We start from the raw sequence: 24,586 nt of genomic DNA, 5'->3' as shown, positions 1-24,586 counted from the left end.
GAAAATTAAGATTGTAAAATAGCCAAAGTTTCAAAATGAAGAATAACTGGGAGTGTGGGGGGGTGGTGAAACTTGCACAGCCAAACATAAATATATATTTTAATATTAAAATAAATTAGAAAGTTTTGTGTGTCTATGGAATATGTAGCAGTTCAGTGGAATAGAATAGAAATATAGAAAAAGAAAATATCTATAATAATTTAATTTATTATAAAGAGAAAATGTCAAAACTGTGGGGGAAAGATTGGATTATTTATAAGATAGTATTAAATAACAGGCAATTGGAAAATAAAGTTAGATCTCTTCCTTATTCCATATGACTCAATAAACTCCAGGTGCATTATAATCTGTAAAGAGGAAAAAAAATTATAAAAGAATTAGATAAAAATAAAAACAAATATTAAGTAACCTTGGAGTGGGAAAGATCTTTTAAAATGTGTTACCTGCAGTGAAAATCATAAGGAAAAAGTTTAAATAAATTCAATGACATAAACATTAAAAGGAAAATCTAATAGGATAGTTTCTCAGCAGGTTTTAAATCTTTAAAGAATCAACAGGGATTTCTAGTTTCCAGTCCAGCACATAAGGAGCTTAGAATTTGCCAGTCTGCTCTAACAACAAGTAAAAAGCAGAACAAACTGAAAAATCAACAACTCTTCCTAGATACATCATGGAAGTGAGGTCACAGGGCAAACCACAGCCCCCCAAACTGGAGAGACAGGCAATACAAAGAATCACTACTTACCTGAGAAGAAATCCATGAGCAGAAACCTTAATGGGAACCAGTGTTGGGGTAGGAAAATCTGAACTGTAATTGACAAATTGCTGGAAGCTGAGTGTGGACAAGTTTGAGAGTTAAAAACTCCACTGGGCCTTAGTCATGGGTTGTCCCCGCACTCTTGTGAGTTTTACCTCCAGGATTCTACCAGGTACTCACAGTGAATATCTGAGAAAAATCCCCTTGCGCCTCTGTCAGGGGGAGGGGAAAAGGAATCATTTTGAAATATCCCAGAGCATTCTGTTCTTCTTAATAAGGGCTGCCCTCAGGAGAAGCGATTTTGTCAGAGCCTAAACTGCTGGGGTTTTATCAGAGCCTAACCTACCTGGGGGCAGGAAAATATCCAACTGCAGCCAGGTCTAGCCTTCCATGTGGGGGAAGGGAAGTATTCAACTCCAGCCCTCACCAGCCACCCTGTCCCACCTAAGGGAGGAAAAGCCTGAGGAGGATTGGTGAAGTTCACAGTCCAGGAGCACAGGCTCACCATAAGACTGAGACCTAATCATAGGACTATAGAATGCTTCTCCTCCCCTCACACCTTATCACTGTTACTAAAGGCCTATTTGCCACAGTTCCTTTTACCCAGTACGTTATGGCTGCCCTTCAACAAGAAAAAAATTACAAGGCACACTAAAAGGCAAAAAATACAATTTGAAGAAACTGAGCAATCATCAAAACCAGAGTCAAATATGACAAAATGTTGGAATTATCAGGCCAGGAATTTAAAAAAAAACGATGATTAATATTCTAAGGGCTTTAGTGGAAAAAATTAGACAACATGGAAGAACAAATGGCTAATGTGAGCAGAGAGATGGAAATTCTAAGAAACAATTAAAGAAATGCTAGAGATCAAACACAATAGAAATGGAGAATACTTTAGATGGGCTCATTAGTAGACTGAACATGGCTGAGGAAAGAATCTGTGAGCTTGAGTATATGACAATGGAAGCTTCTAAAACTGAAAGGCAAAGAGAAAAAAGACTGAAAAAAAGAACGGAAAAGAATATCCAAGAACTGTAGGACAACTACAAATGATGTAACATATGTGTAATGGGAATACAAGAATGAGAAGAAAGAGAGAGAAGAACAGAAGAAATATTTGAAGCAACAGAGACTGAGAATTTCCCCAAACTAGTGTCAGACACCAAACCACAGATCCAGAAAGCTCAGACAATGCCCAACAGGATAAATACCAAAAAAACTACACCTAAGCAAATCATATTCAGACTTCAGCAATCGCGCTCCTTGGTATTTACCCAGAGTAGTTGAAAACTTATGTCCACACGAAAACCTGCATGAGGATGTTTATAGCAGCTTTATTAATTATTGTCAAAACTTGGAAGCAACCAAGATGTCCTTTGGTAGATGAAAGGACAAACTATTGTACATCCAGACAATGAAATATTATTCAACACTAAGGAGAAGTGAGCTAGCAAGCCATGAAAAGACATGGAGGATTGCATTGAATGCAATTGAATTGCATTGAATATGCATTGAATGCATATTACTAAGTGAAAGAAGCTAATCTAAAAAGGCTACATACTGTATGATTCCAACTCTGTGACATTCTGGAAAAGGCAAAATGGAGACAGTAAAAAGATCTGTGGTTGCCAGTGGTTGGGGGAGGGAGGTATATATAGGCAGAGAACAGAAGATTTTTAGGGCAAAGAAACTATCTGTATGATACTATACTGGTGGATACATGTCATTATACATTTATCATAACCCATAAAATGTACAACACCATGAGTGAATCCTAATGTAAACTATGGGCTTTGGATGATAATGATGTGTCAGTGTAGGTTCATTAATTGTAACAAATGTTGATAGCGGGGGAAGTTGTACATGGGTGGGGATAGAGGGTATATGGGAACTCTGTACTTTTCTCTCAAATTTGTTGTGCACCTAAAACCACTCTAAACAATCAAGTTTGTTAATTTAAAAAATAAGTAAAAAAGAATAAATAATTTCATTGCTATTTAACTGTTCCAGAGCATAGAAGATGGAGGAAAACTTTTAAGTTATGTTTATGAAGCATGTATAACACTGATAGAAAAACACTGCACAAAAAAGAAAACTATAGGGGCTGTCCCGGTGGCACAGGAGGTTAAGTGGGCGCTCTCCGCTGTGGCTGCCCAGGGTTCGCCGGTTCGGATCCCAGGCGTGCACCGACGCACCGCTTGTCAGGCCATGCTGTGGCAGGCATCCCATATAAAGTGGAGGAAGATGGGCATGGATGTTAGCCCAGGGCCAGTTTTCCTCAGCAAAAAGAGGAGGATTGGCAGATGTTAGCTCAGGGCCAATCTTCCTCACACACACACACAAAAAAGAAAGAAAACTATAGCCTAATCTCACTTACATTTATTGATACAAAAACCCTAAATAAAATATTTGCAATATAAATACTGGCAACAAAATTAGACAAGAAAGATGTTAGAGTTATAAAACATAGAAAGAAATAGGTAAGATTATCTTATTTGCCGATAATCTATTTTTATTTGGAAAATCCAAAGCGTTCACCAGAAAAATCTATACAAGTGATAAGATAATTTAGTAAAATGGCTGGGTATAAAATAGTATAAATAGAATCAAACCTGTTTTTATATGCAAACAATGGCCAGCTAGAAGATATAATGAATGAAAAAACACAGTTTGCAATAGCAACAATAAATATAGAATATCTAGGAACTCATTTAACAAGAAATGTTAAAGATCCATACTATAGGAAGAAAACTTTAAAATGTTGCTTAAGGACATAGCACTTGAACAATCCATACCTCATCTTTAGAACAGAAAACTCAACAATTATAGATATTTCTGCTCCAGTCTAAAAATTTAATGTGAATTCTAATAAAATTATTTACAGAATTTAAAAAATTAATCTGATGTTTAGTTTTACATGGAAAAAATAGAAATAAGCAAAAATAGCCAGGAAGATTCTGGGGGTGGGGAGGGAAGCAATAATGAAGGAAGACTATTGCTATCATATATTAAACATTTTATAAATGATATCATGTTGTCATGAATAGATAGACCAACGGATGTGATTTAGGTCTGACAATCAGAAATACTTTCATAGGATTTGGATTCAGAATGAAGTTAAGGGGAAAAGAGGCAGGGAGTGAGGGATTCATTTTGCTCCTATGGATCATGCTCTGCAGTTGCATCTTCCTGAAGTGGTAGGTGGGGCTTTCCTAATCACAACATAGGCATTGTGATTTTCTAGGAGCTGGAAATTGTTCCTCTAGCCCTTCCAATTATATTATGAGTCATATTAACATCTAGTTATACATTCCTTTATACTTAAAGAATTTGAGTGGTGTCTGTCATCTGCAATTAAACCCAACAAATGTGTAAGGGTGTGAGAAAATAGGTCTGTCATATTTTGCCGAAGGGAGTCTAAATTGGTGTAACTTTTCTACAGAGAGCAAGTTAGGACTTATCAAATCACAAAGCACATACCCTTTGTCCCAGTAGTTTCCACATCTCAGTAATATATCATACAGTAGTCCCCCTTATCCATGGTTTCGCTTTCCACAGTTTCAGTTACTCATGATCCAAAAATATTAAATGGAAAATTCCAGAAATAAACAACTCATAAGTTTTAAATTGTGCACTTTTCTGAGTAGTGTGATGAAATCTTGTGCCATCCTGCTCCGTCCCGTCTGGCACATGAATCATCCCTTTGTCCAGCATATCCACACTGTATATGTTACCTGTCTATTAGTCACTTAGTAGCCTTCTTGGTAATCAGACGGACTGTCACAATATCTCAGTGCTTCTGTTCAAGTAACCCTTATTTTACTTAATAATGGCCCAAGGTGCAAGAGTAGTGATGCTGGCAATTTGGATATGCCAAAGAGAAGCTGTAAAGTGCTTCCTTTAAGTGAAAAGGTGAAAATTCTTGACTTAAAAAGGAAAGAAAAAAATTGTATGGTGTGGTTGCTAAGATCTACAGTAACTTTTATTACAGTATATTGTTGTAATTGTTCTACGTTATTATTAGTTATTGTTGTTAATCTCTTACTGTGCCTAATTTATATATTAAACTTTATCATAGGTATGTATGTATAGGAAAAAACATAGTATATATATAGTTCAGTACTATCCGTGGTTTCAGGTATCCACTGGGGATCTTGGAACGTATCTCCCAAGGATAAGGGGGACTACTTATATCATAGTATAAGTATACTATACTTGAATATGTATACAGTGATTTATTTTTACTTATTCATTGCAGTAGCTAAAGATTGAGGAAAGAATCTTAATGTCAATAGGGACTAGTTTTATAGGTTATTGTATAATCATACAATGTAATATTCTCCAAATTAAAAAAAAAGAGAGGAATGTGAATACTTACATTTACTGACATGGAACAGTCTGCAAGGGTTAGGATTAAAGTGTGGTATAGGGTTAAGCAAATAAAACAATGTGCAATATACATTGTGTAAAACAGGGAAAATTAAATGTGTACTCACACACATACACACACATACATATATATTTGCTTTTATATGTCTGAAAAAATACACAAAAATTGATAAAATTTGTTGCCTCTGGGGAGGGGAGCTAGATGCCTGGGGGGTGAGTGTAAGGGAGAATTTTTACTGTACACCTCCCTTTTATTATACCTTTTGAATTTTGAAGCATGTGAATATATTATTTATTCTAAAAACAAAAATTTTTTAAGGAAAAAATAACAAGTGTAAAAATTAAATGACAAATGGGAAAACATTGGCAACATATCAGGCACAGAAGATTAAAATATCTAATATACAAAGACACTTTGAAAATTGATTGATGAACAGTCAGAAGAGAAAAAGGACAAAGGAGATGAAGAAATGATTTATTATTCATGTTTTCAAGAAATATTTATAGAGCAACTACTGGCATAAAAAAGAAGAAAACCGCCGTACTCGTGAAGCAAGATGGAGACACACAACAAACTATAAACACAACGCATAAGTAAAGTATACACAGTAGTGTATTGGAAGGTTATAAGTGCTATGAAAAAATAGAGATAAGAGTAAAAGAGAAGTTGTAGGGGAAGGAGGCCGATGGCAATTTTGAATAGAAGTTTGGGGATAGGCCTGATTGAGAAAGTGACATTGAAGCAAGTCATGAAGGGGATGAGAGAGCTAGCTGTGCAGAAATTTGGGGTATAAGTGTTCTAGCCAGTGTTTACTGAGGTGGGCATGTGCCTGGCAAGAGGAACAGAGTGATAGATGGGGAGAGCAGAAGAAGATGCGATCAAAGAAGAATGGGTGAGAGGTGGATGTTTAGAGTCTTGTAGCCATGGTAAAACTTCAGATTTTACTCTGAGTGATGCAGGAAGCTGTTGGAAGCGGAAATGTGAGAGAAGTATGCAGAGTAACAAGACCTACCTTATGTTTTAGCAGGATCACTTTGACAGTTGCTGTGCTTAAGATGCAGGCAGAGAGGGGCAAGAAAAGATTTAACACTTAGGAATTTATTAAAGTACTCCAGGGCCGGCCCGTGGCTTAGCAGTTAAGTGCGCGCGCTCTGCTACTGGCGGCCCGGGTTTGGATCCTGGGCGCGCACCGATGCACGGCTTCTCCGGCCATGCTGAGGCCGCGTCCCACACACAGCAACTAGAAGGATGTGCAACTGTGACATACAACTATCTACTGGGGCTTTGGGGTTAAAAAAAAAAAAAAAGGAGGAGGATTGGCAATAGATGTTAGCTCAGAGCCGGTCTTCCTCAGCAAAAAGAGGAGGATTAGCATGGATGTTAGCTCAGGGCTGATCTTCCTCACAAAAAAAAATAAAGTACTCCAGGTGGGACATGACGGTGGCCTGGATCCAGAAGTCGAGGTGGTGTGAAGTAGCTTTTGGACATATTTTAAAGGTAGAACCAACAGCATCTGCTGACAGATTTCATAAGGCATGTGAATAAAAAGAGAGCAATAAAAGAATAGTCCAAAGTTTTTGGGTTGAGCAACTGGAGGGATGGAGTTACCATCAACTGAGATGGAGAAGACTGTAAGTGAAGCAAGGTTTGGCTGTGAACGCCTGCGTTCAGGTGTGGACATATTGAATTTGAGATGCTATCAGGTATCCAAGCACAGATTTTGTGAAGGCAGTCAGTTATATGGGTTTGGAGTTCAGGAGAGAGATCTGAGCTGGAGATACATGTTTGTGAGTCATCAGCATGAAATGGGATGTGATTACCAAAATAGTGAGTGCAGAGACAAAGAAGATCGAAGACTGATCCCTTTGCTTTGCCGGTATTACAGTGTCAGCGAGAAGAGGGGTAACCAAGAAAGGACACTGAGAAAAGGTCTGTGAGATGCGAAGAAAACCAAGAGCGTGCTGTCCTGGAAGGCAGGTGAAGAGGGAGTGGTCAGCAGTGTGAGCTGAGGAGGGGTGATCCACTGAATAAATGCTGCTAATTCACATGGAGTAGGACCGATAATGGACTATTGGCTCTAGATAGAGGTCGTTGCTGACCATTTTCATTGAAGAAGTGGGAACAAGTGCCTGATTGGGTTGGATTTGAGTGAGTGGGAGGAGAGAATTGAAGACAATGAATATAGACAACTCTTGTGAGAAGTTATTTTGCAAAGGAGAACAAGAAGGGTCAGACTTTTATGTTGTTGTTGTTGTTTTGTCTTTTGTTTTGCTTAAAATGGGAGAAATATCAGTATGTTTGATACTGATGAGAATAATCCAGTAATGGGATTTAGTTCACAAGTGGAAGAATAAGCACAGATGGTACATCTTCTACAGTAACAGGTGGGGATGCAGAGTATATGGCGCAGATGCTGGGAGGTGAATAGATGTCATGGCGGCAGTCTGTGGAACTCTGAGTGGTAATTATAAATATAAATAACAAAGAAATTTATGAAAACCTCTTTACTCATCAAAGCAATGAAAATTTTAAGAATACTCAAATTTGGGCCGGCTCCGTGGCTTAGTGGTTAAGTGCGTGTCCTCCGCTGCTGGCGGCCCGGGTTCCGAACCCCGGGCGCGCACCAACGCACCGCTTCTCTGGCCATGCTGAGGCCCCGTCTCACATGCATCAACTAGAAGGCTGTGCAGCTATGACATACAACTATCTACTGGGGCTTTGGGGGAAAAATAAATAAATAAAATTAAAAAAAAAAAACTCAAATTTTTACTTATTAAATGGTAAAACATAAAAGAAATTTACCCAAGGTTAAAAATATGAGAGAAATGGGCGTTTTTTATACATGACTAGTGTATAAAATATTTTGAAAGGCCGTCTGGCAATATGTCATCAAAAATCTTTATAAATGTGAATAATCTTTGTCTCTTTATAAATAATCTTAGAGGAAATACTCATAGAAGTGAAAAAATAGTTCAAGGGTGACCAACGTTGTTTTTTCTTTCTTTAGTGACAGCAAAGTCTTCAAAATGGCTAAATAGCCAACAAATAGGAGATTAGCTTCATCAATGAAGATATATCCACACAATGAAATACCATACTGTCACTAATAATTATATTAAGGAATTTTTAATGACACAGATAGTTGCAATAAGTTGCTATGCAATGAAAAATCAGGCCACAAAATAGTTTATATAACATGGATTCTCTTTTTTTTCTTTCGCTCTGAAAATGTTGCATCTACATGTATGTAGCCACAGAAAAAAGACTGGAAGCTTATCCGCGGAAATAAACAACAACAATAGTTATCCCCAGGTGCTAAAATGATAAATAATTTTGGTGTACATACTCTTTCTATATTGTAAAGCAAAAATACAGATTTTTAAAAATCTAAGTTAAAGAGTGAAGAGAAGACTATTGATATTTAATGAATACCTATTACATGACATAACAAGTACCTGTCATTTTAATCCTCAATACAGCCCATATAAAAAGCTCTATTTTACAGATGAATAAAGTACAACTCAGCAGAAAGTGAGCAATTTCTCCTAAGTTTCTGAGCTAGTAGATAGCTGAGCAGGAATGAGTTTCTTTTGCTCCTCTGAATAGAAAGCTTTTCCCTCACGCCGCAGCACTTGGAGCGTTCACATGTACCAGGATGTTGACAAACTGAGTTAACTACTAGATCAGTGCTGTTTAATAGAAGGATGATGTGAGCCACATATCTAATTTAAAATTTTTAAGTAGTCATATTAAAATATTTTTTAACACATGGAATTTATTTTAATAACATTTTATTTAACTCAATAGTTCTAAAATATAATTTCAACATATAGTCAATATTTTACAATTATTAATGAGATATATTACGTTCTTTTTTTCATACAAAGTCTTTGAAATCTGGTCTGCATTTTACACTTAGAGCACATCTTAATTGGAACTAGCCACATTTGAAGTGCTGAATAGCCACTGTCTTGGACAGCACAGCTTTAAAGGATGTTGTCTTTTACTAGTATATACATATTTTTAAAAATTTGGCTATTATCGAACCTATTTCTTTATTCAGTATGTTTGTGAAGCTACTTAGATTCTATTTGAGCTATATTTCATTAGTAACATGAAGACAAGTTTAATTGTTTGTTTTAGACTCAGATGAGATTGTGGCTTTAATTTCCAAACATTTGGATGAATTAATCATGTAGATGAGACATAATTGTCTTATGCAATTTAGCTATGTCAGATCTGAAGCCCATATGTGGCAAAAGCTATAAAGTGATAACAAATAATTTCTACTTTATTTTTAATGGGTATATAAAATTTTATAATGTCATTGATTCCTAATTACTATTCTATTATTTTATGGGATCTGAATCTGTATGGTACTTAAAATCCACAATGATTTTAACAATTTTGTCCCTCTGTGTGTGCATTACCAAGACCCATAGTTTCATATATTTTTTCAACTAAATTATTTCAATTTACTCTACTTGTTAGTAAGTTTCAAGATAACTATTTAGTGGCCTATGAACTTTTCCTTATATATGTATTTTTCTCCTAATACAGAAATAATTATATTAGAGAAAATTTTTTAAACATTGAAGCAAGCAAAGAGAAAAAACTAAAAGTTAATCTAAGTTCCCTATACCCAGAGATATCCTCTAGTAACATTTATATATTTCATATATATATATGTTGTTTATAAAAATGAAAAAATACTATATAAATATCTTTTATTTTTCCTGTTTATGAATCAGATCCAATATTCATTTTTTCAATAAATTGTTTACTAACCTTCTTTTATGCTTTAAATCACTGTATTAAATATTCTTTTACAACATATTTTTTATTAAGTGCATGGTTTTACAATATATGGTTGTACCATATAAATTCAACCCATTTCCTGGTTTTGGACAATTACTTATTGAATATTTTGATATTTGTTTAAAAACCTTGGAACAAACAACTTTATTGCTGTATTTTGAGTAATCCCATGATTATTTCCTTAAGATGAATTCCTAGAAATGGAATTGCTGAGTCAAAGGGCGTGAAAAATTCTAAGGCTTTTGAGAGTATTGCCATATTGTCTTCCAGAAAAGTAGAAACAATCTATACTTTCACCAACAGACTTTCTGTTGTTTGGTTCATCTTGTGGACTCGTTGATCAGGGCATTGGGTATTGCTATCATGTGTGAATATCACCAGTGTCTTGCGTTCATATTTACTTGCTTTCTCTTTTTCAACATTTATGTACATAGCATAGCTCTATCACTGTCTTTATGTGAAAGTTTTGCCAGCAGAATTGGCAAAAAGATTAAAAGATAAAAGATGAAATAGATAAAAGCCAGCATCAGAAGCCAGCACTCAAGAAACAGTAAGTGGCCTCACATAATTAAAAAAATATATATATTTGAATAAACACTTACATGTGTGACTGTTGCTTGATGAATGTCAGATAAAAGAAAGAGAGGGAAAGGAGCATAATAAATAACTGACATTTGCTTATTTTATGAAGTCACAACAAGTTAAAACATTGGAGCCTTAATTACCAGGTGGCATTTTTCTCTGAGAATGTCGTCTCAGAACTTTTGGAAAGTTTCAGTGCCTGGGCATGTCCACTCTCAGGTTCAACATTTCTGGTCTGGGCTGGTTGTATGTCAAGGGTGGTTAATAAGGGGAGAAGTGCTCAGAAACAGGAGCATTATTATTTGAACACTAATGTGTTCACTTAGTTACATTGGTTACATGACCCACTCAAGCAACATCCTGGGTCACTACAATTCCCATTTTCTCTTGGCATATTCCAACATGGATTGTCCAACCTGACTTTGGAATTTATATTTGTTGGTGGAAGGTGACAGTTGTAAACTATGATTTTATTTTTTGTCATATATATTTAATAACTTTCTCTTAAAATAAATACATCATTGAAAATACCTAATTACTTTATGACTCTTGAGCCAAAAGCCGCATTTGGTGATAGTTAAACCTACTTTGGGTTTGTTGTGGGAATAAAAGTATATTTTAAATTTTCTTGGCTGTGGTGGAAAGCACTTTATCAAGGAAAAAAATGGATCAAATTTCTATAAAATACCTCAAAAACTACTCTTAGACTTTGCTTTGATTAATTAATAACTCAGTGTGTTATATTTGTTTAAATGTATTTTTGAAAATATATCTAAGAATAGTGGCTATAAATTTCTAGCTCAACAGTCTTCATTGTTAGTATCCCTGCAGTCCACTCCTGCCTTCTTGATATAATTGTTTCAGCTAGAAACTACACTATAGTGGTGCCCGAGCCTACATTTTTAATACTTCGGGAGACTGAAAAATCTGGATTTTACAGGATGAAGGAGTGAGAGTCATTTACGAGAGGTTTCTGTTTGCTGGGTGTGAAATCACATTAATCTTGAGTAAATCAGATTGGAGAAAATGGAAATGTAGCAGCTTGACAGATTTGTGTCCAGGACAATTGACATATGTTATTTTTTAACATGGATAATACAGATAGAATTTGTTAATAAAATATATGTGGCTATAAGTAAAGACAAGATTAAAATTTCTGTGGACAAGATTGTCAAATTTTGACATGGGAGGAAGATTGTCAAATTTTGACATGAGAGGAATTGTAATGCCTATTTCATATATCAAATCAATTGTTCATAACAAGTCTTTCCTATTCCTTATACGTTGAAGTCCAACTGTGAGTAAATATAATCCTTTGAGGAAACCATATCATTAGAACTGAGACTATGGAAAACCAGTAATGTAAGAAATTATAATCACCACACTCACAGGTTTATGTTTATTTTCCATATTAGTGCCTATAAAAGACCCATAAAGTTGAACATTGTTAATGGCTAAAAAATAACAGACTGAGAAACAGAACCATCACTCTTCTAACCCATTCTTATAATTTCCTTCTTTTTTTGTGTGTGAGGAAGATCAGCCCTGAGCTAACATCTGCCAATCCTCCTCTTTTTCTGCTGAGGAAGACTGGCCCTGGGCTAACATCTCTGCCCATCTTCCTCCACTTTATATTGGACGCCGCCACAGCACGGATTGACAAGCAGTGCATCGGAGCGCACCCGGGATCCGAACCCCGGGCCTCTGTAGGGGAGCGCACGCACTTAATCACTACGCCACTGGGCTGGCCCCCATTCTTATAATTTCTTAATGATTACTGGTAGTTGGTTTGAGGTGATAGAGTGTTTTTATGTGGCAATTAAAATCTCAGAAGCCCTTATGATGGTAAGTAAATTTTTCCTCATACCATCCCAAAGAAGTAGTCCAGTTTTATGATTCTTGCTTTTGAACTTGGAAAATCGAGTTATAATATCTATATAAAGTAACTTTATTCACTTCAACTTTATTGCACTTAAAAACGTTCTTGCTCACCAAAAGTGAAGAATAAAATGGTAGTATGGATGCACATTTTGGCTCAACAGAAGGATTAAAAAAAAAAATGAGAGCCTATAATGTATTTGTAGATGATCCTATCTTTACTGATTCTGTTAATTTGAGTTTGAGCTGGTTTTGTTATTTTTGTTTTTTTTATCTTAAAAATGGCCTTTGCTGTTGAATACTTGTCTGTTCCCAATCAACTGAGGAGTGTTACTGTAGATGCTGGATTCTGGCCATATTGGGTCTGCATCTCTTTAATCTCTACATTGCTTCATAGTACTTTCCTTCCAAAGCAGTATTAGGATGGCTCATTAAAAAAAGTCACTTTCTTCCCTTCAGTTGGCTATCAAATAGGGTATCTTTGACTGTAAGTAAGAGAATACCCTGCCCTGGTGGTCGAGTGGTTAAGATTCATGCTGTCACCTCTATGGCCCTGGTTCTCAGTCGGGGAACCACACCACCAATCTGTTGGTTGCCATACTGTGGTGTGGTGGTTACCTATAGCTGAAATGCTGATAGCTATGCCACTGGTATTTCAAACCCATGGTGGACAGGTTTCAGCAGAGCTTCCAGACTAAGACAGACTAGGTAGAAGGACCTGGCCACCCACTTCCAGAAAAATTGGCCATGAAAACCCTATGAATAGCAGCGGAGCATTGTTTGATATAGCACGGGAAGGTGAGAGGATTGTGCAAAAAGACTGAGCAGAGTTCAGCTGTTCTGTACACAGGGTTGCTAGGAGTCAGAATCCACTGACAATAAAAGTGAGAGAATACCCAACCCAGTCAAAGTAACTTAAATAATAAGATGTTTTCATATTTTATTTCACACAAACTGTGGAGGTGGAGAAGTCCAAGTACAGTGAGGTCCGGTTTTCTGTATTCTCTTGTCCTGCCTTCCTGCAGGTTAGATAATTTTCTGTCACCAACTACAGCAGTTCCACACAACACCCAGAAACAGAAAGGGACCTTTTCTTCCTTGTGACTCATTTTAAGAGCTAAGAAACCTTTCCCCAGAAGACTTCTCACATTTCATTGGTCAGAACGGGGTCTTCTGTCCTTGATTATAGCAGACACTGGCCAGAGGAATAGGAAGCTTGTGAGTGGGAAGCTGGTGAATGGCTTAAGGTCAATCAAGATTCATTCCCAGGGCTGGAGATGGGGCTCACCTTCCCTGAGGTGCGGAGCCTATGTGGGAAGGTAGACCTTGAATAAAATCAAGATTCTGGTGGGCAGGAGCAGGAGTAGGGGCGATGTCTGCCACAATTACCTTTTCCTTTCACTTCTTTTCACTGCTTATGATGAACATCATTATTAAAACCCAGCATATGGGGTGGTTGAGCCATTACATGTTACTTTTAACAGGCTATTTTATCTTGATCATATTATATCAAAACTTCCACTAGAAATTATATTGTCTCTTAAAACTAGTGGTGGGTGGATGGATGTAGGGGACAAAGGGTGGTTTAGGAGGCTTGCCATCATCCAGCTACTCCACCTCCAAGAAATACACATTCTAAGTAAAAAATTGAGCTTTCTATGCAAACTACTCTGAAAAATAAATATAAGTAAAAACAGTGCTTGCTATGAAAATGCAGCCTCCAAATAAACCACTTAGCCTCTTCTTCTGACCAGATTCCCATCTCTAAACTCTCCTATAAGAAATTCTGGAGCCATCACTTGCAGAGCCCTGCTATATTTTCACTCTCCTGTCACCCCTCAGAAGAATGTGGCTTTGGATGCTGATGCAAGTTCTGGCTTTACCCTATGGGTCACTTTGTTGTTGTTGATTCTTCAATTCAGTGGATTTTGGCCATGCTCCTGAGAGCCCATTTTATTCTGGCTGTCAGCTTACACCATGCAGTAGCTAGACTGGGCAGAGCCTGGGGACCTTGGAGGTGAGAACTGCTAAGTTGGAATGGATCTCCTGGGAAGACAATGTACATACCCAAACAAAATCCAAAGAGACATTCTGCCAGTCAGAAATCTGGAGCCAGGGATCCCCCTGTGAACCAACTGAAAATCAAAGCTAGATTTATATTTGGACAATTGACCTGGGGTAGGGTGGTGGTGGGTGGGGAGACAGTTTCAGGAAGCAGACTCACTAGATTGGGTGTTTGGATAGGTCTGATTTGGAAAGACAACATTGAAAAGTCAAGTCAAGTTGTATTTTACAGAGGGTCAGACCCAGTATAGCCAAACAAGTGGATTGTGTCAGAGCTATCTTTTATCCACCTTAATCCACCGTTGGCTCCCTGCAATCCTGCTTCTTCACGGAGGAGCACTAGGTGTCCCTGACACTTTACACTTGAAGAGATAAGAGTTTTCCTTTAGGCCAGAGTCACTCTGGCTATTTGCCAATCTCAGAGGCAGTGTCAGATCCTGATAACTGCATCAGCTAGATTAAAGAGGGACTAATTACCATTTTGCTGGAAATCTCCCTTTGCTCTGAGAAAATATAACACAACCTTTAGCCAGTTTATAAACACAACGTTGAGTTTCATAGACTTGTTTCTGCTGTTAAAGTACCTGCTGCCCTTATGTATCTTGTTTGCCACTATTGCCTGTCCCCCCACCCCCCAAATGTATTTTGATGTCGTGGAACCAGAACCCAAGAGAAGTGGTTTAAACATGACTATGAAGAAAAGTGGTGGTGAAGTTAATTGTGAGTCAGTTTAGGATTTTTGGAATGATTCAAACAAGTAGTTAGGGAGACAATCCGCCTTGGTCGGGTTGAATTCTCACAGTCCTGTTGTCCTTCTTTTCTGAATTACTTGTTTTATCTCACTTCCTAGGAAATCGTGACACAGTGGTATCCAAGGACTTCAATATTTGGGGGTGGGTGATGGGGGGGGAGGATTGAGTGGTAAATATCTCACACTTCTGCAGGCTGAAATTTCCTGAAGTATTAGAGGTACCCAATGAACCTGCGCCTGTAAAATCTTGGTGTGCTGTTATAAATAAGACAATTACAAAGCATTTTAAATTAGAAAATTTGGGTGGGTGAAAAGAATAGAAATTGCAGAGGCCAGCCAAAGATCTTTTGTCTAAAGAGATTTTAAAAATTGCAAAAGTTTAGGACAATTTTTAAGTTTTCTTTGAAGTTTTCTTTAAAATTAGTCATTTTTCAAATTCAGAAAGTTGATAAGTGATCAGAGTATTTTTCAATGTCTGTGTAATTTAGTGAGTTCTGTCATCACAATCACCAGCAAAGCAGTTAAATAAGAAGTTTGGAAGGTAAAAGCTATTTTACGTGGATTTTTCTGTACAATGAGAAGATGAAGGTTTGATTAGGAAAGATAAATTTGCAGATTTGAATTTAGAAATGCAGATGTATTAAATTTGATTTTATTTTAGAGGCTAAGTGGGAAATGGCTACTTTGTTATTGTGAAGAGGCTATTATATCTGAATATTCCTCTTAGATTTTTATTACCCAGAAGACTCAGTGTATATATAGTGGTGGGAGTTTTCTCTCTCACAAACAGCATCCTAATGGAGATGTATGACTGTGCTGTTAGTATTGCTGATGTGAATATTTGCCCAAGATTTACGCCTGCAGCTCTGCAACTGCTATAAATACTCAAAAAATAATAATATTGTGAATATTTATATATCATTTCTTTTAAGCATGTTTTTGTTTTTATTCTACATATACTAGAAAAATGACTTAGAATTTGCGTAATTGTAGTAATTGGAAAAAGCTGTTGAGATGTGAGGTTTCTAAAATCAACAAGAAGGGTAAAATGGATGTGATCATTGTTCATGGCATACTTGGCTTGAAATATCTGGTTTTAATGTTATATTATAATTTTATATGTTTAAGTGGTTTTAATGTTGTCACTAAAATAGCACCTAATTAATACATTCATGCAATGTATAAAATGCATTGAGTGCCACAAATTCTCCTGCTGCTTTATTTATTTATAGCAATGTATGCTGCTTAATGTGCACTTTTATTTGAAAAGCATTTTTGTAAATGTTTGCTATTTGCACTTTCTCTTTGAGGACAGCCGCAATCTTGCGCCACCATTCAATATGAGGCATCATCAAAGCAATTAGCTTACAAGTACTTCTCCATTTACCAAAGGATTTAAACTATTTTTGAAAATTATGGGTAAGGTTGCTCGTAGATTATTTTAGGTTGGGGTTTGTAGAAGCAAATCTGAGACAGGGATTGTGAGAACAAGTGATTTGTCGGGTGATGCTCTCAGGAGAAGGATGGGAGGGACAGAGGAGGGGGAAATTCTAAGCTAGGAGAATGTCTCATGGAAATGGGTCACAGTTTGCTCCCACAGTGAAACTTTGGTCCCATCTTGAGGCAAGAGGGCTGGTCTTCTTTACCCTCATGTCAGCCAGTCATTGGTTGTGGTTGGTCTTCGCTGGAAAGGGGGTGGGAGAGTACCTTCCTGGATGAAGCAGTTCCCATATGGCCTAGGGCAATTCTCTAGAGAAGGGAGGAGCATCTGTGAGTATTCAGCATCTTGGTAATGGGAATTCTAGCTAATAAAGGCAGCCTGGGCATGGCACCAACAGCATCCAAGTATATAGATGGATGACAATTTAAAAGAACAGAAAACTTGTTGAACTTAGCTTCTGTCACTTCCCCGTCCCCAGCATACACCCTCCCACACACCCACATTTGTAATCAAACAAAGGTGGAAATTCAAACCATGTTCAAGTCCCTTTGATTATAGAAACAGCTTAAAAGCATTAATGAGGACATGGACTTTAGGTCTTTCTTCTTTTTGTTGCTTGCAGTGTAGTAATAGAGAATTTATATGGCTAACTCTTCTGTTAAAATGCATTTATATTATCACAAATGAAAATGAGTTCCTTGAGAGAGGAGCTGAGATATTATCCATGAAGACTTGAAGGTGTGTTAAATGCCAAGTACACTCAAGCAAGCCTTTCTCCAGGTTTAATACCCCTATTTGAAATGCTCTATTTTCAGAAGCCGTTGACTGCCTGTATATGCATAACTGTTCAGACAGAACCAAAACACTCAATGTGTTGAATGAATAAACTCATTTCAAATTCTTTCTCTGTAATAGATTACGTCATACTGAAGAACTGTAGAGTATGCTTCTTCCTAGAACACCTCCAATCCTCTTTTTCTTCCCATTATAGAGCTGTTAGAGAAGATTATTTTCTTTGTAAAAGAATTTTTTTTTCACTTACCAGAATAATTAAATACTTTACAGAAACTAGGTAACCTTGTATAAGGACAGCAGAATTCCCGTTAGTATCACCTATTTAAAGGGATTTTTATTCTGTTTTAAATAGTCTAATATTTTTCAAGGACATAGAAGACATTATGAAAAATTCTTTGAATTGCAAAATTAATTTTAAAGTAGAAGACCATTGATATAGTAGAAATAAACAATAGAAAGTCTCCATCTTGGATCAAAGAGATGTTTGTTGCTAATAATATTCCCTCTGATTGCATCTGTATTTGATTATTCCAATTTATTTAATAGGAATAATAATATGCAAATAAAGTCAGAATAATAAGGAGACCTTAATTCAGTTTAGAGTTCAAGTTGATATTGTAGTCTCTTCACTCTGCATAGGGATTTGCTAATACTTTATATAGAACACAAACGAGGCCAGAGCCTAGGAGTGTTGTGAAATGAAAAAGGCATTTTGGAGCACAGTGGACATATTATTGGGAAGGTGAGTTGAAAGGATCCTATTTACAAATGATTTCTTTAGTGATCTGAAACTTAATGCCATTGGTTATCTTGTCACTACCAATATCTAGTCTTATCCCCACAAAGCAAGAAGTTGAGAGGATAACGTAAAAGATAATTTTTGACTTGCTTTTAAAGTCAAACCTTAAATAAGTGCCTTCCTCAGACTTTATTTTCCTTTTATAATTTTTCGTTTAATTGTCTATATTTGTATTTTCCTCCAGTCTAGAAATAGGAACTTGATTGAATAAGCAAGATTCCTTTTTAATCTGTATGCTTAATAATTTATTACCCAATATTTGTTTATTTCATTCATTGGTCATAATTTTAAAAATATTGTTATAGGCAAGATAGAATAAATATTTTAAAAATATTATATCTCATTGTCAGACTTCTTCAGATGATACCTAGAACTCTTGGCAAGACCAAATAAAGGACTGAAAGAACCCTTTTTATTAGAATTTAGAAACTTTTCCATAGCGAACATTCAATTTGGCTAATGTATTCTTTTAAAAACATTTTATTTTACTTAATTATTATCCTTTGCTAACAGCTTGAACAGTTTGAGGTCTCTCAAACTCCATGATTGCTTAACAATATGTTGTGATATTTTCGTTGCTTCCAGAAACTTCCAATTAAGTGAAGAAGACCGCTGGATTTACCAGGCTGTTTTGGATCAGTATCCTGGAGATCTCTGTGGCAGAAGGACACTGTATCTGGACATGTTGCAAAGATATTTTCCTCATAAATCTAGGCATTATTTGGTAAGTACTGGACCCTATACTGGCAAATTAAATTGTTTTAGTGATGAATAATTATTAAGCAAAATATATATTTTTTAAATGGTGCTCTAAAAATTATTTTTTCCTATGCTCTAGAAAATAATAAGGTTATAGGTTGAAAGTCTGTCGTTTTCCAGTCTGTACAGTCCTTAAGAAGGTGGGGGACCTTTCTGGCAACATTTATTCTTCTGTGCTTACTTGCCCCAGAGATCTTCACTGTGGCTCCTGGGGTGGCTCTGCTAGCGTTTGACCCCCAGGTGTTTGTACATTTACTTGCCCACCCTTAGAAGTTCTACCATCTCTGGGTCCTGGCTGAAAGTGAGGTGCCTGCTCCTCCATCCACCGAGCCTGCCACACTTCAGTCCTTCTAGTCACGGGGAAGCAAACACTGGCCCTGGGTGTTGGTGCGTACCTATCCCATCCCCACCTTGGCCATTCCACTTGATCCCCCTAAATGGGCCTGAAACACAAATGCCTCGAATACAGAAGTCAGAGTCATGACCGACATTTCCCTGAGAAGGGAAATTATTGTTTCATTCTTTAGTTGACAAGACCACAAAGATGAGAAAACAGAAGTTACCATGTCCCCAATTAATTACACAATAACTCACCTTAAAATATATATGAAACAAAGAAGCATAGACTCTTAACTTTTAAATGGGTCATGCTGTAAAATATTATCACATACTCTGCATTTTTGTAATTGTTTTAAATCAAGCAAGTAACAACAATGCTAACGTGTATAGAATTTACCCTATGTCAGTCATGTGTAAATAGTAACACACATAACAGTGGATGAGAGAAGTACTATTGTTATCATTGTTTTAGAGATGAAGAAACTAAAGCAAAGGCCACACAGCTAGTATGACCATCCTCCCCTATCCTTTCCCACCTACCACCCCCTCAACAATTATTTATTTTAATTCTGTCCTTTATTTTATAGCAGATACCTGTTATGTAAAAAACATGTTATATAGTAAATAATTCATTCTAGGTTTTTAAAAAAAGTCTTCATGTATTAAGTTAGATCTTTCTTTTTATTCCCTGTTGATTTGCTTCTGTGACCAGCTGTCATTTTTAACTTTGTAGATTTTTATATTTGCCTACCATTAACATGATAAAGAATTGTACATTTACTTCTTACATTGGGTTGATTAGCATGCATTTCTGCATGGCGTATGCTTCCTTTCTTAATGTTTGACAGGTTTTAAGTATATTTTTGGCTTTTGGGAACAAAGCTAAGAAGTTTACAGAACAGATTTTAGTGGCTGATATTTGGTTTAAGTGAAGCCAGATATACCTAATACCTACCTAATGGTTAATACCTAATTAACCATACCTAAGGTATTATTTTAGGTAGGACCTACCTTATCCTGCTTGCTAACTTCTTTTACATACCACTTAGGGATTAAATAATGTATTAAAATCAGAGATGTAGTCTACACTGGCAAAATAAAGAATTATTTAGGTCAGTGTCTCTCAGCTTCAGGAGCCACACATCTTTATATAAGGAACGTTTCAGAATTACTTGCAGAGATTTTTCAAACTACTCAGGCTATCTCTGTTCCTGTTCTTCCCCTCAAGACTCTGAGATTTCCCATGGTTGGGATTCAGGGCCAACAGGAACTACTGGCATTGATGTGAGAATGTCATGTCCCTCAGGAGTGTGGGATGGGAAGGGCTAATGTCATTGCTATGACTGCTTCAAGTTTAGACGTCCTAACATGGGAATGTTTCAGTACTTGGGGCGACCCTGAGATTTCAGGATTATTGTAGCAATTTTTTATGTTTATTAGCATGTGTCTAACTGAAGCACTTGAAGTAATTGTTAAAATACCAAAACTGATTTAAAGATGGAGTATTTGGGGAATTATATATAGGGGAAATAATGCTTTCTGCTCATAGAATCATTGCCATGTAGAAGTGGAAGTTGTTTTAGGGCTGCCGGGTCTGACTCCATCCTATACGAGGAAACCAAGGACTTATAAATGTTAAATGACTGGTCCTCAGTCACCAGTTAGCCACAGGCTCAGAACTCTGGTGCTAGTACCTGGGACTGGTTGCTGCATTTACTGTTAAGATATTTGTCTTCAATTTTTCAAAATCATTGGTTACAATTCATTTTATTCATTTTTGTAACATTGACATAATGCATAAACTCACTTTCATAATAAGTGTATACTATCTGTTATTTCAGGTTGAACATGAGAAATACTGTGACCAATATCGCTTTGCTAGGGAACAGCGAAGGATCCTGCTATCAAATTGGAGTAAGAATAGAAGAGACTTTATACAGAAGGCTGTGCTGACACTCGCCGAGGCCTGTGCAACTCATGAAATGGAGAGCACGTTGGCTAAGGACAGGAAAAAGCAACAGGAATTGTGTGCTGATCTGAAAGCCAAGGTGAGAAGCTTTGCGGAAGGTGTTTCAGTATCTGCTGGGCATTCATTTAAGAAGCCACTTTTGCCTTTTGTTCAAACCCAACCTAAAGTTCAGTTTCTCTAAAAAGCCTATCTTGAATAAAAGTGTTAGTCTGAACCATAAGAAACTGAAATTCTTTTAGGTCAAAAATAGTCAACGATCAACAATTTCATATGGCTCATCCTGAAGTTGCTATAACAAGAGGTTAGTATTGAAGTTTCTAAGGAGAAATATCCAACAGCAACCATAAATACTGCACACCGGAGTGAGGTGCTGGACAAAAATGCCGAGTGTAATTGTAAAGTAGATGTCTGATGCTGGTTCTAAGACTCTTGGACCTCTCATTCCCATTAAAGATGTAAAAAAAGGTCAAGTTATGGAGAGGAGAGAAGATTTGTGAAGAGATGTGTTGCAGAGAGTTTGATAGGCTGTGTGTGAGCCCTCTACAAGGTGAAAGGGGGAGTCGGTGGGGTTTTCCTCCTTCCCAGACCCAGTGAGGGGCCTCCAGGATGGCTTAGAGAGTTTAGTGGGTAACCCCTGTGGTTGGAGGCTGGAGGACTGGTGTCTGATGCTCACAGGGAAATACAGAGGAGCTGCCTCAGTGGCAGAACTGAAAACAAGCATGGTTGCCGTATTGGGAGTAATTGCATTCCCTGAACTTGTCACGGGTGCATGAGTCCTGGAGGCCCCGCGTGGATATAGCCTCCCTAGGAGTGTTGGCAGGGCCATTAAAATCAAATTGTATCGAGGTACAGCATATATATAGTAAAGTGCACAAATCTTGACTTACTGATAAATGACATGGTAGCAGGATGATGGCAATGAGAAATTTTATTCTCTTGATAGAAAAAATAACCTGGTAAATATTACACTGTAGTAATGAATAGCACATAAAAACCAAATGTCTCTGTTTTAAAATGTTAGAGGATGGGCCGGCCCCGTGGCTTAGCGGTTAAGTGTGCGCGCTCTGCTGCTGGCGGCCCGGGTTCGGATCCCGGGTGCGCACCGACCCACCGCTTCTCCGGCCATGCTGAGGCCGTGTCCCACATACAGCAGCTAGAAGGCTGTGCAGCTATGACATACAACTATCTACTGGGGCTTTGGGGGGGAAAAATAAATAAATAAAATTATTAAAAAAAATAATAATAATAAATAAAATGTTAGAGGAAAAATGCCTGCTCTACATTTTTTTTTTTTCTGCTGAGGAAGATTCGCCCTGAGCTAACATCTGTTGCCAATCTCTCTCTCTCTTTTTTTTTTTTGCTTGAGGAAAATTAGCCCTGAGCTAATAACATCTGTGCCAGTCTTCCTCTACTTTGTATGTGGGACGCTGCCACAGCACGGCTGATGAGTGGAGTAGCTTTGCGCCCGGGATCCAAACCCACGAACCTGGGGCACTGAAGCAGAGCCCATGGAACTTTAACCACTTGGCCACGAGGCTGGCCCCACATTTTTTTTTTTTTTAATAAAAAGGTATTTCTTTTGACATTGCATAAGCTTGAGACCTAAAGGGAATACAAGCTGCATCAAGCCTGATCTACCACGGGCTACAGAGCTAATGTGTGTTTCTTCTCCATCTGCAGGCTGATAGAAATACACTGGGGTCAGGGGCCATGACAAGTCCTTATACACTCTTAATCTGTTTATATTCATTTTCCACACATTATAATTAGCCCTCGAGCTATGCTGTAAGTGATATTTTCTTTTTATTGTATTGCATTGAGGTAAACAAACATGCCGTAAGGTACACAGAACTTAAGTGTGCTATTGGATGAAGTTTTACATATATATACTCCCCGAGATCAAGAATACCACCGAGATCAAGATATAGAACATTTCCTGCATCTCAGAAGGCTCCTTCGTGTTTCTTCTCGGTGAATACTACCCCTGCCCATTACCACTATTCTGAACTCATCACCGTAAATTAGTTTACTTATTTATGGACTTCATATAAATCAAATCATAGAGTATATACTCTTTTGTACTTCTTTCACTCATCATATCTGTGAGTTTCACCCTTGTTGCATGTTACAATCATTTGTTCTTTGTTGCTGGATAGTATTTCGTTGTATACATACACCACAATTTATTTATATGTTCTCCTGTTAATGGAAATTTGAGTTGTTTCCAGGTTTTTGCTATTATGCTAATGGTGCTATGAACATTCTTGAACATGTCTTATGCTGGACAGATATATTAATTTCTATTGGATAGATACTTAGGAGCAGAGTTGCTGGATTACGAGGCTCCGGTGTATTTAACTTTAGGGAATACTGCCAAATAGTTTTCCAAAGTGGTTATACAAACTTGCAACCAGTTTCAGTTGCTCCACATTCTCACCAACATTAGGATTGCCAATCTTTAATTTCAGCTAATCTGGTGGATATGTGTGTTACCTTATTGTGGTTTTCATTTGCATTTAGAATGCAGATGTTGAACAGCTTTTCATATGCATATTGGCCATTTGGATAGCCTCTTTTGTGAAATGTCCACTCAAGTCTTTTGCCCATTTTTCTATTGGGTTATCTGTTTTTTTTTCTTATTCATTTGTATGTTTTTTATATATTCTTTATGGAAGTTCTTTTTCTTTTTATTTTCTCCCAATCTGTGGCTTCACTCTCTTAATGGTGTCTTTTGATAAAAAACTTGATTTTAATGAAGTACTGTTTTTAATTTATTTAGTGTCTTTGAGATATGTGCTATACAATAAAGTCACTGTATAATTTTAGTGTATAGTTTTGTGAGTTTTGACAAATGCATGACATGTAACTACCACCACAACGAAGATATAGAACTGTTCCATCACCCCTCAAAAGTCCTTCGTACCCCTTTGTAGTCAACCCCTCACCCACCTGCAGTCTTTGGCAACCACTGATCTCTGTCCCTATAGTTTTGGCTATTCTAGAATGTCATATAAATGTAACCATACAGTATGTGGCCCTTTGAGTCTGTTTTTTTTTTTTTTCACTTAGCATAATGCGTTTGAGATCCAGTCAAGTTGTTGTATGTATCAATAGATTGTTCCTTTTTTATTTCTGAGTAATAATCTATGAAATGGGTTTATCACAGTTTATCCATTCACCAGTTTTTTCCATTTTGGGGCAATTAGTGTTACTTTGCTTACAGTGGGGTAGGCTTTAGGCT

General features: G+C 37.0%; 1 protein-coding gene across 2 annotated transcripts in view; it reads left to right on the top strand.

Moving 5' to 3' along the window:
• CCDC148 (coiled-coil domain containing 148) overlaps positions 1-24,586 on the top strand; it is a 233,085-nt gene that overhangs the window by 86,423 nt on the left and 122,076 nt on the right. For both annotated transcript variants that reach the window (XM_087435234.1, XM_087435235.1), the window contains exons 9-10: positions 18,864-19,002; positions 21,218-21,424. In XM_087435234.1, coding sequence (XP_087291360.1) covers positions 18,864-19,002; positions 21,218-21,424 — 346 coding nt within the window. The remainder of the gene's footprint in view (positions 1-18,863; positions 19,003-21,217; positions 21,425-24,586) is intronic.

Source organism: Ceratotherium simum, chromosome 9 (assembly GCF_057802395.1).
Source record: "Ceratotherium simum simum isolate JZ-2026a chromosome 9, ASM5780239v1, whole genome shotgun sequence".
NCBI classification, from domain to species: domain Eukaryota; kingdom Metazoa; phylum Chordata; class Mammalia; order Perissodactyla; family Rhinocerotidae; genus Ceratotherium; species Ceratotherium simum.
Note: the sequence above shows the minus strand (reverse complement) of the source record. Positions and strands in the feature narration are given on the sequence as shown.